Below are 16,132 nucleotides of genomic sequence, written 5' to 3'. Positions count from 1 at the left end.
CAACATGGCATCTCCAAGCCATGGTAAAGTTTACAGTTGCTAGAATGCCATACTTACCTTAGCCCAGCATCACAAGTTCACTGCTAATATAAGATTACTCAGAACTTTATGATTACATATGGAAGATTATTTTCCGATATTAGTAATTTTGACCTCTTGAAGTGTTTAAGAGTCTCCCTAAATCCAGAGTTGTCTCAATCTCTTAGGTTTTCATGGTTTGTTCTCTTGTTTTTTACCTTCTACCTGTGCAAGAAAATTCTGAAATCTAAAGTAACAGAAGCATTGAGAAGAAATAATGACAACAGTGTTCTTGCTAGTGAAAAAAAAATTTTTTAAAAAAAGCCATTTCCCTTGCAGTATCTTAAAACTTCACTTCTATACACTTCTAGTATTTCTTATAAAAAAACCACAAAAACCCCCACACAAATGTGTGCTTTACAACCATTTGGTCTGTCTGAATCATGGTTCTCTCTCTAAAACATGCATGAACCCTGCAGTGACTGTGTAGGTTCTTTACCTCCTTAATTTTCACTTGGCAAGTAGCCCAAGCCTCTGCTTTAAATTTCCCACTTGGTAGCACTAGTATGGCACCTGAAGAGTAATTAGTTGTAAGAAAGGGAATTTGAATTGGTTGCTGAGAAGGAAAAAAATGTGCATGCCTAATAAAGATTTTTCCTTGAGTACCTGCAACACCATTTATTTATTTTTGCTTAGAATGCACCACCCTTTAAATAGACCAGTGACCATTTTTTATTTTTTTGTTAAACTTTCCAGAAAAACTGAGTGAAGGAAAACTGGTTTGGTTTTAAGCCCACGCTATTTCACTTTTAGTCAGTCTTTTACATTACAGCAGCACTTATCTTGACACAAATTTTGCCTTTTTTTTTTTTTAAACAGTTTCCTGATAATGGCCTTTTTTATTTTATTCCTCACATTGCTCTCCTATGGACACCTAAGGTGCAGTCTTCTAGGAAGGCAAATCATGAAGATGTCTGAGCACACAGAATATTTTACCTAAATTACACATATAACTCTTTGTGAAGTTTATACTGTCCATGAAACTTTACATTATGATACTGTTTGTGAGATCGGCAGATCTCCATTGGTTCCAATGACCTTGGAAACTCTTTTTGAACAATTCATTACATATATATAGTTATGCAAAATGAGTAACAGAAATTAGGTTTTCCCTCCTCTAGAAATTAGCAGTTCCCCAGCCCTAAGAAAGTGAAAAGTGCTGCTCCTGGTACTGCTTCTGCCTTCTGTGCAAAGACAGAAATGCAGAGAAGTTTGAGGGGGAGGGGATTTGATTTCTTTTTTAATGTCTGCCTCCTTCCAGCAAGTCCATCTGTTGTAGCACTATAATTCTGGAAGCAGGATGTGTGTGTGACCAACAGGAGACAATTACTGCAAAAGTGTTTGTTGATTCAGCTCTATAAAGGGCAGGCCAATCACTACAGTATGAACACAAACGAATTCCAGCTGAGGAGCTGCATATAGATTAACACAAAATACATATATATAAATGAGAATGGGGAAAACCAGAAAGGAGTAATAGTATTGGAAAGGATTAAGCAGGAATGAAGACTGAAGTAGAGAAGAAAGCTGGCATTTTTGGGGCTGTTAACCAAATAGTTTACCAGCCTCTATTTTCATAAATCTTGCTCTCTAGCTTTCCACCTTGACAGAGAGAGATGAGATTAAATAGATATGGAACTGGTCTGAGCCCCCTTTGAAGAAAATTCCAGTTGCCTTGAGCACTCCACTCTTGGGGCGTACGGAGACAGTTGGTTTCTCCAAAAGTGCCTGTTCTTCACAGAGGAATGGGTGCTAGTTCATGTGGACTGACCAGATTCTCAGGAAAGTTCTCAAGCCACAGGCTAAAAGTGAAACACCCCTCACCCATTTGAAAGCAGGTAAAATGTCAGCATGAAGACCACTTCTTTTTCAGCAGGATTAATGAATTGGGTTGATACAATAGTAAATCAGGCCTCGATATCACTTGTACATAATAACTGATTCAGAATCTCATATAAAGCATGCTAATATATAACATTTCATAATTTTGATCATAACAAATTAAGAGACAAAAATCAACATTACCAAAATTTCACAGAATTACAACAGAATCAAGCAGAACATTGTAAGACACCATAATAAAAAGTACTTTACCTCTATGGTCAGTTTACTAGTTTGAAGTCTCTGATCAGCCAAATGTAGCTGAGTTGTTAGTTTTTCATTGGTTTCTTTAAATCCCTTCACAGAAGACACTGCTGTCTTTTTTTCATTCTGTAAAACAGCTATCTGCTGCTGCAATGACTTAATTCTTTCCTGCAGTAGAGTAACAGAGTAGCCCGGTTTCTGGACAATGATATTTCTCCTTTTTGTTCTGTTCGCTAAACATAAAATGGCATGTTACTGGACTGACAGATCATCATAATAAGATTATTTCTAGTTTTTCTTTGGCCCTTCAAAACACTGTTCTAGCCTCTGAAATACTTCTCAGTACACAAACTGGTAAATTAATTCCGTTAATGTTGTTCTTTTTCTGAAGTGCCAACACTGCAAACTCAATGAGGACTTGGAAGTTAAATGTGGCTCAAGTTTCTGATTGCTATTATTGAAAATAAAAGCTTCAGTGTCTTGTTAACAGATTTTTTTAAGGTCTAAGCCAAAATACAGTTAATTTTGCTTCATTGGCTGTGTTGGCTACAAGGGGCAAACAAGAACAAAAGGTAGTGAAAAGCCTTATTTTAGTCAGTAGATGCAATAGGTGGGACTTAGTAAAAATAGAGTTTATTTTAACTGTGCGAAAGATGCTGTTTGACAGTCACTTTTTATACAACAATTTCACTTTAAAATAATGAGCTAAATATTTTAAAATATACTCACGCAAATTTAAACAAGCAAATCCTGCAACAGCATATAAGTGGGTTTGTGTAATAGAAAAGGTTTTGGAATATTAGGCAGGAATGCTTCGTCAATCTTACTTATGAAGTTGCCAAAAATATATAATATTCCTACCTTTGCTTAGAATTGATGGATAAGATGTTATGAGACAGCAGATCTTCCTCCTCTTGGAATGTAACTTTTCTTTATTCTGTGAATGGCCCTACATAAAAAACAGAAGCACAAAGCTAGCAACTCTTCATTATGGCACACCAACCACAATACTCCAAAGTTTTCCAGTTTGAATTGAAACAACAAAAATTACTTCAAATAATACACAAAATTCTAATGAATTTTAATTTGAAAATCAGTCTTATAACGTCAGCCAGCAAAGAGTACAAATTTCTGTCTTTCCCATCAAATGTAGAAGAAATAACAAACTGTTATAAGTAAATCATAACCCTTTCCAAAGATTTCCAGAGAAAAATGAAGTGTCTGTTAATGCCCACATTATTTTTTTTAGAGAAGATATGAATTTATTCATAGGGAAAAAAGATGGTGTGTATGACTTGAAAGCCTACAATATCGTATTTTTCAAGATGTTTAAGTGAAAGTAAAAAGGAATAGCAGTCTTATTAGTTCAAAAGGAGGAAGATCAGATTAGACATTGAGCTGTAACTAGAAGATGCATGAATATATATGAACATGCAAATACAATCCCTGTGTTTGTACAGGCTTTAACAGAAGTCAGCTGCATGCCTTTTAAATATCTGATTTGAAAAATCAGCTATTTCCAGAGCCTATCAAATGTTCAATGACAGAAGCAGAGGCTGAAGAACAATGCTACTTGTAATATGTAAAATGAAAGTATGAAAGCATGGTCTACTCCAAAATCTAAGTACTATTTCCCTGGCTCTTAAATGCCCAGTGTATTTTGAAACACTTCTGTTCTGGAATTCTGCAACATTTATCCAATTTTTAATGTCTTCAGTTTGCAATTTCTATGTGATATCATGCAACATATTTCTGGAAATATTCATAACTTAAATAGCTGTTCATCAAATTTAAAAGAGTAAACAGCAATGGATTATCTATTAACTGCACTGAACAAATTACTGACATTGTAGGACAGCTTAGCCATGAATTCTATTTTTGTCCAATCACCACACAATTTAAAGGACAGGGAAACAGGATATGCTAGAAAAAAAGGGAAAGAAATGTAAGTGCCAACTTTTCAGACTAAAACCAAAGCAAAGGAAAACAAAGGAGGCCAAGCTCTTGTAGGTCTGTCTCCTTCGAGTAGTATCTTAATTATTTTATTCCATGTCTCAAAGACAACAATGGAAACCAGTACTAAGTCCCTATCAGCATGACCAGAAGATCCTACAAACACTGAAGACATGTAATTGGATGACCGATGCTAGTCTGAAATGGTGATTATATGTTACACAGAACTGAGCTCTTAGCAGATGGTGAGCAAACAATCCATGCCTGCAGCAAAAAGATGGAGATCTCCACTCTAGGCCACAGCTCTGATAAATGTATGAGTTGTAAGAGAATGCCACTAACTCTCCTGATACTGCACAGGGTATTACAGATTTATACCATGTGGGGCAAAACTGAGAAAGTCCTTGTGTCATAAATGATCTCATCTCCAACCTCAGGTATAGCTCAGGACTTAGGAGATTTCTCTAGCCTCTCTTTGTATCAGAATACCATGACACAGCCAGAGTGTCCTTAAATCCTCAGGAGGGATTTAAGATTTCTGTAAAAAATGGTGTTCCCAATTGTCAATACTAAACCCTTTTGCAATGCTATCTTCTGTACTCTCAAATCATGTTTTCAGGTGCTTTTCCTGCAACAGAGGTCTTCTGCTGAAACATATTTAGCTGTTTAGGGCTCTTGGGGTGCTTCCTGTGTATGCTCCAAGTCCACCAGTCTGTTACGTACGTGTATGTATCTGTGTTTGTCTTTTCCAGTAGGAACAGAGAGTAAATGCAATATAGGCAAACAGGAGAGGTACTGGCTGTGTCTACACTACCAAGCAAGAGAGACCAGAGCCTCCTGGATTCCCTGCCTCGTATATCCTCACTTAGGAGGATAACAGGAGTGGCACACTCTGTCAGATTTTCACATATATGTGCACCTGCTCATACTGTGTATTCTATACCAAGAGATGGTTGCAGAAGAATTTCCCTTTTTTTCAGCTTTTCTGCCAGAAAAATAGATCTTTTGATCAAGAATATATAACAAGACCAGAGTGTTTGTATTTGCTTTAAAATTTTGGAGACTAAGAAAATACAATCTGTTTTCAAACTCTTTATTATTTCACCATACATAACAGAATTTCAAACTAGTTTTCTAACAGCAGCAAGTTGTTCAGTGTTTCAGTATTCTGTTTCTTGAACTAAGAAATAACAATATCTGCTTGTGTTTTAAATTCCATGAAGTGAAGTGATTTATTTGGGCAGACACAGGAGGTAAAAAGTATTAGACTCTGTTCAAAGTCCAAGAATGAGTCATCTGTTACAGATTGTATGGAGCCTCTAAAGACCTGGGAAATGACCAGCTGGCCCTCTTCTGTGAGAAAACAGCATATAGATGTTAAGAATGAGACAAGGCGTTCAAATCCTACACAATGAATGTAAATGGGCTAAGAAGCAGCTAAAAGCACAGCACACTTTTCTCTAGATAGAATCTCCTGGACAGAGATAGAGCCAAAAGCATCTTTCTAAGATGGAGACAACTCTTTCTGTGCACACCAAACGAACTGAGAGGTGTTCATGCTTGATTAGTCAGCACACCATTTTGCTACAGGGGAGGAGGGGATGTTGCCGTTTCCTTGTTATGGGTTAGGTCACCCTGTTCTGTATGGCTTTTCTGATTGAGAGAGTTTAATGGGATGTCTGCGGCATTCTTTGTCTGGACTGTGAGAGAGCAGGACTAGCTTACAGCAGCTTTACATTTTTTAATCAGCTTTTGCATTCCTGACACCCCCCCTCCAAATACTTTTGCAGACTAATTGTTCAGAAAATATTCTAAATTATAATGAAACTACCCATTTAATATCTTGAAGCAGATTTTCTTTTCAGTTTACAACAAGAGTCAAATTAATTAAGAGGGGAACAGCAGCGATAATAGTAACTATTAAACTTCAACACTCTGCACAGGAGAACAAAAGAAGTTCTATTATATACCTTTTTATTATACTGCTGGGTTTTGCCTTCTAAATGAATAATGTTGCAGGGCTTTTGACTATCTTGTATTTGCTTTTTTCCCTGTTGTTTACTTCTGTCTGGCAGTGGATCAATGTTTTGCACTGTCTTCATAATCACTGTTTCCAAACTTTCAGAAGTTGGTATTTCAGAGTCACTAAAACAGCACATTCAGGAAAACAAAACAAAATAAGGCTAAACATTAAAATTTCCAAACAGCCAATGCTTGAGCACACAGAAAATAACACAGTCAAGAAAGAAGAGAAACTAATATAAAACCCAAACAGTACTGAGTTGACTTATTCAACAGATGTTTACAAATACGATAAAGGAGAAATCTCTGAAATTGTCTTATCAAGTTCTACTTTGTCAAATGGAATCTCACTCTACAATGCATGGAAGTCTGAGACTTTACGGCTTCTTAAAGGACAGCTTTTATTACAGCCTACAAAAGCGACATACATGAAAAACTACTTGATAGTACTTCTAGTCTGTGAATGGCTCACAAAGATATACTGTTTCTACTTTCCTTCATTTTCACATTTGATAACAAAACAAACAAATGCCCAATACTTCACTTAATAACATTTTGTTTCAATTGAACTTTATCTGTAGTGTTGACTGAAACAAACTCAGAAATCACACTTCAGTGAAATCTCTGTCTAGTACTCCTTTGGAGTGCTTTTAAATTCTGTAAGCTTGGTAGTCCTTCTACTGAAATTGCCTGCCATGCAGAGAAACTGGACCTGAAACTTTCATTCTACTTCAAATTTTTCCTTAAACTTGCACTCAGTGTGCTCTTAATTTCCAGTTTTTCACTGCCTTGCCCCAGATCGTCATTTGTTTTCTGATATTCAGTGAAGTCTATCTTAAAACATGAAGTCTTGGATATAATCATTTTCTATACCATCAGTGGCTATTCATCACCATTTGTGCAAACGGGTTTGTGAAGGAATCCCTTGATAGAAGGTAATTTTGATTTGTTACTTTTTAAATCAAGACATTTAAAAAGGCACAACTGAGTTCAAATTAAGTTGGACCATCATAAAAATCAATGGTTTAGAGATGGAGGCTACTTAACCAGAGAAAAGGCCTCAAATTGAAGCAAAGAGTTCATACAGAAACATGTTTATACTTTCCAAAACCTATCCTGACACACTGGTATGTCTTATTGACTGATAAGAACAGAAATCAGTGTAATAGTTTGAAGGTGCTGCAGTAGCACAGATATTTCTAACTACCTACACATTTCCCTTGCCTGAATGCTTTCAAGGAATGTTCTACTTAGAACATGAAAAGTTTGAATCTAGAAACTCAGAGACAGCTACTAGTGATAAAGAACAGTATTTATTAATAAGTAGAGAGGGAACTAAATGAAGATATTTCCCTAACTTGTTGAGAACAACACCTTGAAACATGACCTTCAAAAATGTTCACTATTCTACGACAAGAATTCCCTAACCCGATACTTGTACAATTATCAATAGTTATTTATAGCTAGCTAGCTATTTATAGCTAGCTATTTATAGCTATTTATAGCTAGCCACGACAACTGAAGCCATACAATTACTTTCCACTTCACATCAAACTCAAATTGCAATGACAATTTGTTTGCTCAATTTTGTTCTTAAAAAGCAAAACATAGTAAATTAAATAAAAAGCTCACTAATTGCAACAGAAAAACAAACAAGCTTTACATTAATGATAGCAACTGACAAATTACTTGGTTCTTAACATGTTTTCTCTCTCAAGATACTGTGTTCAGGAACCCCCTATTTTGCACGGGGAAAAGCAGCAGAAGGGCTTCATTTGGCACTGTTGATTTGCTCCATATGACATATAAAGCCAACATGAAGCCTAAGAAGACGATTCCATTTTCTTTACTCTTTTGTCACTTTCTCTATATTTTGTGTAAACAAAGGCTTAAGAAATTTATTTGCATGTCTCTTAGGACAAATTATGGAAAGACAAGGTGTGATACCCATTTACCTAGTGGCTTACTGCTGCCTCCTCAAGTACGCGTGGACAAATAGAAGCAGAAGCAAAAATTCTAAACATTTAAGAATCTTGCCAGTGCAATTTTCTGAGGGCCTTGTGACTCACGACTAGGACTCTATGCAGTAACAATTACCTTTAAAGAACTGATTTTTAACCATCATTCAATTAAAGTTAGTACAATGACTGTGCATAAAACATACATGAAATAATTAGTGTGGATGGTTCTTAATTTAAAGGATGTTAAACAGCTTGTAGACATCTGCTAGCAAGCTGAAATGGGTCATTCAAAATTTATCTAACTAAATTAAGGAGAAAAAATGTTTCTCCTCCCGGGTCGGCATGTCACAAGATAACTAAACTGACTTAGTAGGCTTGCCTGGGAATCCTTAGCTGTCAGTGGTGAATATGCAAAGGGCCAGCAAATTAAATCAACCTGCCAAACTGTCAATTTCAAGCCTCATGACTGCATGAAAATAGCATCACTGGAAGAAATCAAGCATTGCCTTCTTTTGGGTTTCCTGGCACCTATTCAAATACTCATACAGTTGTGGCTAATTTTGCATGCAAATTTCAGTCAATAAGCTCAGAACAAGACCTCCCAAGATATTTCAAAGGATCTGACAGTATTTTTTTTGAATACCAAATCAACAGTAGTTGAAATTCAATCTCCATTTGCTAGTGCTTTACATATGCACAGTGTCCCCTCTACAGGGCTAAGTTAATGAGAGCCGTACCTGCTTTCACTCACATCCTCCCAGCCGTCCTTACTGAAGTTCTCAAATACATTACTCATAACCTTGATGGACTGTTTGAGAAAAGCTCCATGATGTCCCAAAGAGCTCTTTTTCTTAGCTGTTTTTAATTTAACCTTGGTGCCTGTTATCTTGCAATTACATCGCCCAGAGGTTGCCACTGCTTTGGCTTCATCCAGCAAACACTTCAGCTCCTGCAATTGACTCAGCAAATCTTCATTTTCATTTCTCAACCTGTTAGCTTCTGCCACTTGCCTCTTCAAAGAGGCAGCTTCTTTTTGCTGCTCATCAATCACTAACTGAAGTTCTGCTTTGTCTTTTTTTATTTCACAAATCCTCGTAAGTAGCGTTTCCAGCTCTCTTTCTCTTGTGTCTGCATCTTCCTTTTGCACTTTTAAAGATGCTTTCAAATAATTTTTCTCCTTCAGTAAGTCTTTATTTACTTCTTTCTGTTTCTTTAATTCCCCTTCAATAGCTTTGAATCTTCTTTCTAGTTGTTGTACCTAACAAAAGCAATTTTAGCATTCATAATATTTCAGCCTATCTAGTAGGAAAAAAACCTATGTTTTCAAATGTATTTATTATATGACAATAATACTGCATTAAGCACAAGGACAAAAGCAATCTATAGTCCTTAATTTAAAAATAATTCTAACGTAGTGCGGATGAAAACATTTTAGCTGCAATAATACAGCTGTTGAACAAAGGGCAGATGGTAAAAGAAGTTAAAATTCCAGGCAAAGTGACACAGAAGTTTAAGTATGCTAATGAACCTTCCTAAGGCATCTTGAGCTCATTACTGATTTGGTTATACATACTAATTGAATTTAAAAAAACATATTCCGAAGGAAAACTATTTTGAAATACAGACAATTTTGCACTAGCTATCTAAATCAACAAGTTCTTCCAAGTGTTGTAAATACACAAATTAAATATTAATTTGATCTTCCAAAAAAACCCAAACAAACCATGGCAAGAGGTATCAGAAGTTCAGCACCTACAGAATATGAAGGCTGAAATGTATTTTCTATTCACAGAAAGGGAAAATCTATCCTATGCCAATGAAGCCACTTTACAAGCTTCTCGTCTATAGTTTGAAGAAGCATATTCTACCTATATAGGATGCATGTGCTTTGTTTGTAAAGTCTTTTGAGGTTTAAACATATTCAAGGCCATTAACAATAAATTAATTCTCAATGTTCTTAGGGAACATTTGCCTAAAGTTACAACCAAACCCCACAATTTCCAGAAACAAGGGGCGATTTTAATTTTAGCAGATACTAAAATGAACATCTATTCTGTGAGATTTCCCCAGAAGCTTGTAAAGGCCATGAGAGTGAATTTTGTGCTCAGTAACCACTTAGTCATTTTGGAGAAATATTTTTGGTTGGTTTTGTACAAGCTCCATTGCCACTCTTCCACTAGGGAAAGTGCCAGGTGCCCTAGATTTTTCTGGACATGGATAGAAAAGACTATTTTTCAAGGAGCTATAGTAGAATGCACGTGGCCAACTTCAGCTACTCACCTTGTAAAATACTGGCCAATTCCATCACTTTGTAGCAATATGAAATGTCAAAACTTGCTTTGACATTGAAAATACTGAAACTATAGTATTTCTCAATAAATGCTACATGTTTCTGCAAGGACATTTTGCCAATGCATTTAAATTATTTTAAAACTTATGGAATGATTTATGAAGTGGGTACGACAGATTTTATTCAGATAAATGAAAGGTCTTAATGTACAGAGTAAATTAGGGCAAGAGCTGCTCAAACTTTACAGAGATTTGTGAATTTGATACTGAATTTGTGAGTTTGATAGCAAATCTTTAATGTACATGCCTATCCATTGCCACCTTCCTTTATGGAAATTCATAGCACTCCCACAATGAAGAAAGATTGCCTTATGGCTACATGAAATTATTGGGTGAAATTAGAAACAAAAGGGATTTTTCCAAATGCTTCAGTGAAATCAAGTTTTATGATTAAAATCATAGTTTCTGCTTTCCTCCCCAATGATAAGGAGTTAGACCAGTACTTTTCTTCAACCACCTTCCTAAACTGAGATTCTGCTATTATTTTCTCAGTTCTTTAAAGCAACCTTTTGCACTCACTAGCATTAAAGTCATGTATGACAGCTGGAAGGAAACAAACAATGAATAGCTTCTACACCTATCCCTAAGGTACTATCATAACTCTGTATATCCATAGAGATAAAAATTATGTAGTACCTGGCAAACAAAATTATAGTTCTGAAATATAAATGATAAGCATGCATAAACTGTGTGATATTTCAGACGGTAGCATTCATATTATTTCAATTACTCACTCTACCTTAAGATAAATGAATGTGAGCACTTTCTATTCTGTGTGTTATTATTTTAACATGATGTTTGTCATTCAGTAATAACGAGATGACAGCCTTCATTGCCTGACCATATGGCAAGTGTTACAAGTATATGCAATCACATCATCTGCTGTAAATTACCACACTTCCTACAAGTTAATTCACAAATAAAAAATAAATAGACATACCCAAACTGACATTCAAAGTTATAGATTTGTGTTTATTCAATTTAAAAATGCTTTTAAAGATTTATAAGTAATTAAACAAATATTGTTTTGCAAAATGACAAAGAAAAGGCATGATACTGTTTGAAGGATGTCTTTTCTTTGCGGCAAACAAAACATATGGTAAAATACAAGTGAGCCCTCTTAAGTGAACACCTGTTAACATACTAAACTACTTGTGTATATTACAAATATCAATACAAATAGCAACTAGTTAAGAACATCTTGTTACTGTATGAGGTAAAACATGTAGAACGTTGAGCAGTAAAGATTAAATACTCATCATATTTGCTAAGCCAAAGAACACTAAATGCATACGGTACTATCTTGTGAAAAGAGTGATAAACCCACATCTGTAAAAAATATTTGCATATGTAATGTTGTGCTAAAATTTAAATACAACAAAAAGTGGATTTATCACTATTATGCATCAATTTTGTTCTGTAGCAAGAGCTCTGTGGAGATTAACACCTGATATCATGTAAAGTTAAATACTCAGAAAAAAACCCGAAGGTTTCTGAACTTAGAAGTGGTAAAATGCTAAGCATGTGTTACTTCCAATTTAGATAATTTGTTAGTTTTTAACATTATACCTCTAAACATTCTTCTAATTTTCTCTGACATTAACAATGTTTATCTCACATGATACATTCACAGCTACTTCACTAGAATTAATTTCTGACATGATTTTGGAAATCCATATTTTTGAATTAGGAAAGGAAAATCTTGGCCTAAATTCATGAGTACTGACATATATATATGATTATTGTATTAAAATTTAGATCTGTTTGCTGGGGTTGGTATCTTACCTTCTGTAACATCTGATGTGAAACTTCTTTCATATTCCTCTCTGGAGTACTGTTCTTGACCCCATCATCTTCACTAAGTTTAAAAAGTGGCTCTATCAGAAAAAAAAAAATACATCTCTATCAGAGAATAAATAAAATACATTGTGACACCTAGTATTTCACTAAAACAATACCTAGACATTTTAACGAAATGCATTCTTTACTTCCGCATTTATAATGTGGTCTATTTTCTTGACAAGCCTTTTGGTCAGTTTCTAAAGAGTGACCTCTTTTCAAAGTGTTCTGTCACATAATTATGAATCTTTGTAGCATCACAGTATGTTTTTTTCAGAGTACAAGCTTTTCAAAGGTACAATAGATCTGCAGGTTAAAGACGCTGTACTTTCATTCTGATTTTTATTCTTTTATAGACTATTCCCTCTATGCCTTAAAAGCAGAATTCATTGCCTTTTTATCTACACAGTCACTACCAGTTTTGTTCTCTAGGTCTTGTCCCCTGCTAGGAGGATCAGAGTGATTGGTGAACAAAGCAAACAGTAACAGAATTAGGATGGATGAAAACTTTAAACCCCTTTTTTGTTAAGTGAAAGATCATGTACTTCACCAGATAAATCACACAAATCATTCCATTGTAATACTGTGAATTCATAACAATTAGAAATTGATAAAACTAATGAGAGTGAACATGACTCTAAGCATCACTCTCAGAGACAGCTATGCACTTTAGCTGCTAAAAATCCCACAAAAAAGGACAAGTTAAAAATTAGATCTATTCATAGAGAAGAATGCTAAGAAAAAGTTTAGAAGTACTAACAGGTAGGGTAAATCAGAAGTAAAATACATTCTGTTTAGATTTGAACCAAGATCTTAGCATTCACAAATTGCCCACTGCTCACAGAAATGAGCAATTACATACCTCAGAAGGACTTTTTCTTAGAATATGAAATATTACGTTAAACAACAAAAAATCCCAACACTGTAAATATACCACCATACTCACATTTCTTCTCTTGCCCTTCTTCCCCCCAAATTAACTTAAAGGATTATCTTAAGGGATAAATATCTGTGCTACATGGTGGAGGTCTGCTTCAGAAGTATCATTTCAAACTACAAGACGACACTGCAGGTCACTTAAAAACTTTTGATTTATAAACAAAGCAAGTGTAGAAGAAAACAGTGTTACTCTCTGTAGATTCACAATCCTCTTGATATAAACAGTGACTAACAAGTTTGTTAGAGTGAATTAGACCTTTCTTTTGTCTTTGGAACATGTCATGGCCAATTAATACTTCTGTATTCATGAAATAAATGGAACACTATTCTAAAGATAATAAAAGCTGAAAAAGGTAAAACTATGCATCTGGGGAATATGTACCTTTACCTTGATATTAATATGTTAGTTCCCATGTTATTTCAGACTACAGTCCCCCAGCACAGTGGTACTGCATACATTTACAACATTCTTTAAGTAACACACAAAGATAATATGAACATGCTTTTCATCTTTTTCTAAATATTCACTCATTTGAATGTTTGCTGCAGCTTTTATATCAGCATTTACTGTAATCCACTGAAAAGAAAAATTATTTCCCATAGTCAAAGAAACTGATCAAAGCACACAAGGTGTTATGTTTATTATGTGGATGTATTAAAATACAATTTAAAAACTCTATCTATAAATAAACGTATTATATGCAGAGAATAAAGAAAACTACTGCCAAATAGATAGAAAAGATTATACATGTTCAGTATTATCACAGAAATCATAAGCAACATAAATTAAAGAAAAGCCAAAGGTCACTGATGCATAACCCATTCTATCGAGCAGAAAATAAATGGCCTATTCAGCCCCCTTATCCCCCCCTACCTTCTAATTGTTAGGTAATTGTTCACAGGAATTGGTTAGGGAGGCAATGAAACAGCATTGCCTATAACTGTCTGTCTATGATAGCTGAAAGATTCATCATATCAGGCTACTCAGCAAGACATATGCTCTACCCATCATACTCCTACCTAAAAAAAATACCAAGTTCTCCCTCAAGGAATAGACCCACAAGTCATAAACCCCACTATCTTCAGTCATCAAATTACTGTGGTCTTACAGAAGTATACTTACATCCCACTGAGAAAACATAGTTAACTGCCAGCTTAAGAACATAACACTTAATTCCTAATTAACAGTCACCAAATCTGATGATGACTTAGTTCAATACCACTGCCAAAATGGTACTTGAACTATGATACTACAGTTCACTACTAGTATTTGCAGAAAGCCTTTTTACACAGAGAAAAAACTATTGGTTTCAAAAAAAACCAGCTGCGTATTAGTCACTCATAGAGTATGTAAATAAACCATCAAAAGAATGAGATTTTTGCCTCTGGTATGCACCAGGTGAAGGATTCCCCTGACATACAGGAGGTGCTGTGATGCAGAAAGCCACTGTGTTACTGACTCCAGTGGTAGTCACCCATGCTCCCAAAAATGTGCTAAATCTGAAACAGCTGGTGGGAAAAACCACTGTGAAGACCAGAAGAAGGGAACACCATTCTCACACATGAGCTGGGGACATGGTAGATTCAGAAGTGTCAAATGAAAGAAGCCTTCAAACTGCCTCCTTGAAGAAACAGGGGGCCAACAGTTTACCTCCTTTTAATAAGGCACTTGCTATTTTTCTGGATAGGATTAGATGGACCCATTTTCCTGCTTTTGGAGGAAATGGCATGAGTACCTGCCAACATATTCTTTACATTCATACACAAATAATGACATGAATAGCATGAATAGTGAATTTGGATTTGATGAGTACTGGAAAATAATTGGCAATGGCGAAAGAGACACCTTGGACAACTGAATCAGAATGGAAAGAAATTGCGAATGGCAGGAGCAGCGTTTCCTTTTCCCCTGACCTCCTTCATCTTTGACCAGCAGGGTTTGAAAAATGATACAGAAAAGCAACAAAGCTATCCAGTACTTACTCCTGACAAACACAACTGGTATCTAATCAAGCAAGAGGATAGAGCCTATCTTTTTCAATACAGGGAGGCTCAGCCACTTTTTTCAGAATTTATCCCTTGATGTTAGAATGCTTGATGGAAACAGGTACCTGCTAAGGTGAAAGTAAATTCCAACATTATTGATAAGCTGAGTAACTTCATGTCAGGTTTCCTTTTAGAAAAGAAAACATACTTACTAAGACTGTGAACAAAGTGTATTTAGACCATATCAAGTTTGGACTCAGCAAATTACAGATAACAGACCCGAGGTTGTACTTTTATTTGGGAAAAGGAAGGCATTTAATACCCATTTTGGGGCAGAGGGTGTACACACTTTCTTAACGCATGAGCAAGGATTGCTCACATACACTCATTTATGCTCAAAGATGGACATCCAGCTCCAGTCGTTATGGTGTAGTCTTCTAGAAAATGTCAACCAATTGATAAAAGTGTCCACCACACTGCAACACCCTAGGATTTACAAGGGGAACAACAAGGAAATTACTTTTTATAGACTGGATGAGCAACTATTTTTTTATATTTCAATTGGTAAAAGTTTGAAAATGGCTGTAATCAGCTCAGTCTTATGTGCTAACAAAAAGTGTGGCTTAATACATATCTTTGGACTTGATTTTGTATCTTATCAAAAATTTCCTGTTCATCTAAACGATACCTATAACAACAAATGCTGGAAAAGGTAAATAAAATTTGACTAAAACACTTCACTAGTAGTTTAACCCTTTTTATCAGTCCCAATATAACAACAATTAATCATCATACCAATAACCAAACTAGAATTGTGTATCCACCCACACTTTTAAAAGAAGATGTGTTTTAATCTGAAAAGATAACGAACAAAGAATGAATAAAAGACTAATTGTTAAAGCACTAAACATGTCAAGAAC

At 35.3% G+C, this 16,132-nt stretch overlaps 1 protein-coding gene across 1 annotated transcript in view; it reads right to left on the bottom strand.

The window, feature by feature from the left end:
• The window catches only part of CNTLN (centlein), a 217,583-nt gene that overhangs the window by 59,805 nt on the left and 141,646 nt on the right, over nucleotides 1-16,132 (bottom strand). Inside the window, exons 14-18 of the mRNA XM_019470756.1 lie at nucleotides 12,234-12,325; nucleotides 8,837-9,357; nucleotides 6,087-6,261; nucleotides 3,025-3,112; nucleotides 2,173-2,396 (exon numbers count right to left, since the gene is read on the bottom strand). Coding sequence (XP_019326301.1) covers nucleotides 2,173-2,396; nucleotides 3,025-3,112; nucleotides 6,087-6,261; nucleotides 8,837-9,357; nucleotides 12,234-12,325 — 1,100 coding nt within the window. The remainder of the gene's footprint in view (nucleotides 1-2,172; nucleotides 2,397-3,024; nucleotides 3,113-6,086; nucleotides 6,262-8,836; nucleotides 9,358-12,233; nucleotides 12,326-16,132) is intronic.

The sequence above is a fragment of the Aptenodytes forsteri genome, unplaced genomic scaffold, assembly GCF_000699145.1.
Source record: "Aptenodytes forsteri isolate BGI_AS27 unplaced genomic scaffold, ASM69914v1 Scaffold46, whole genome shotgun sequence".
NCBI classification, from domain to species: Eukaryota; Metazoa; Chordata; class Aves; order Sphenisciformes; family Spheniscidae; genus Aptenodytes; species Aptenodytes forsteri.
This window is presented reverse-complemented; position numbering and strand designations above follow the sequence as displayed.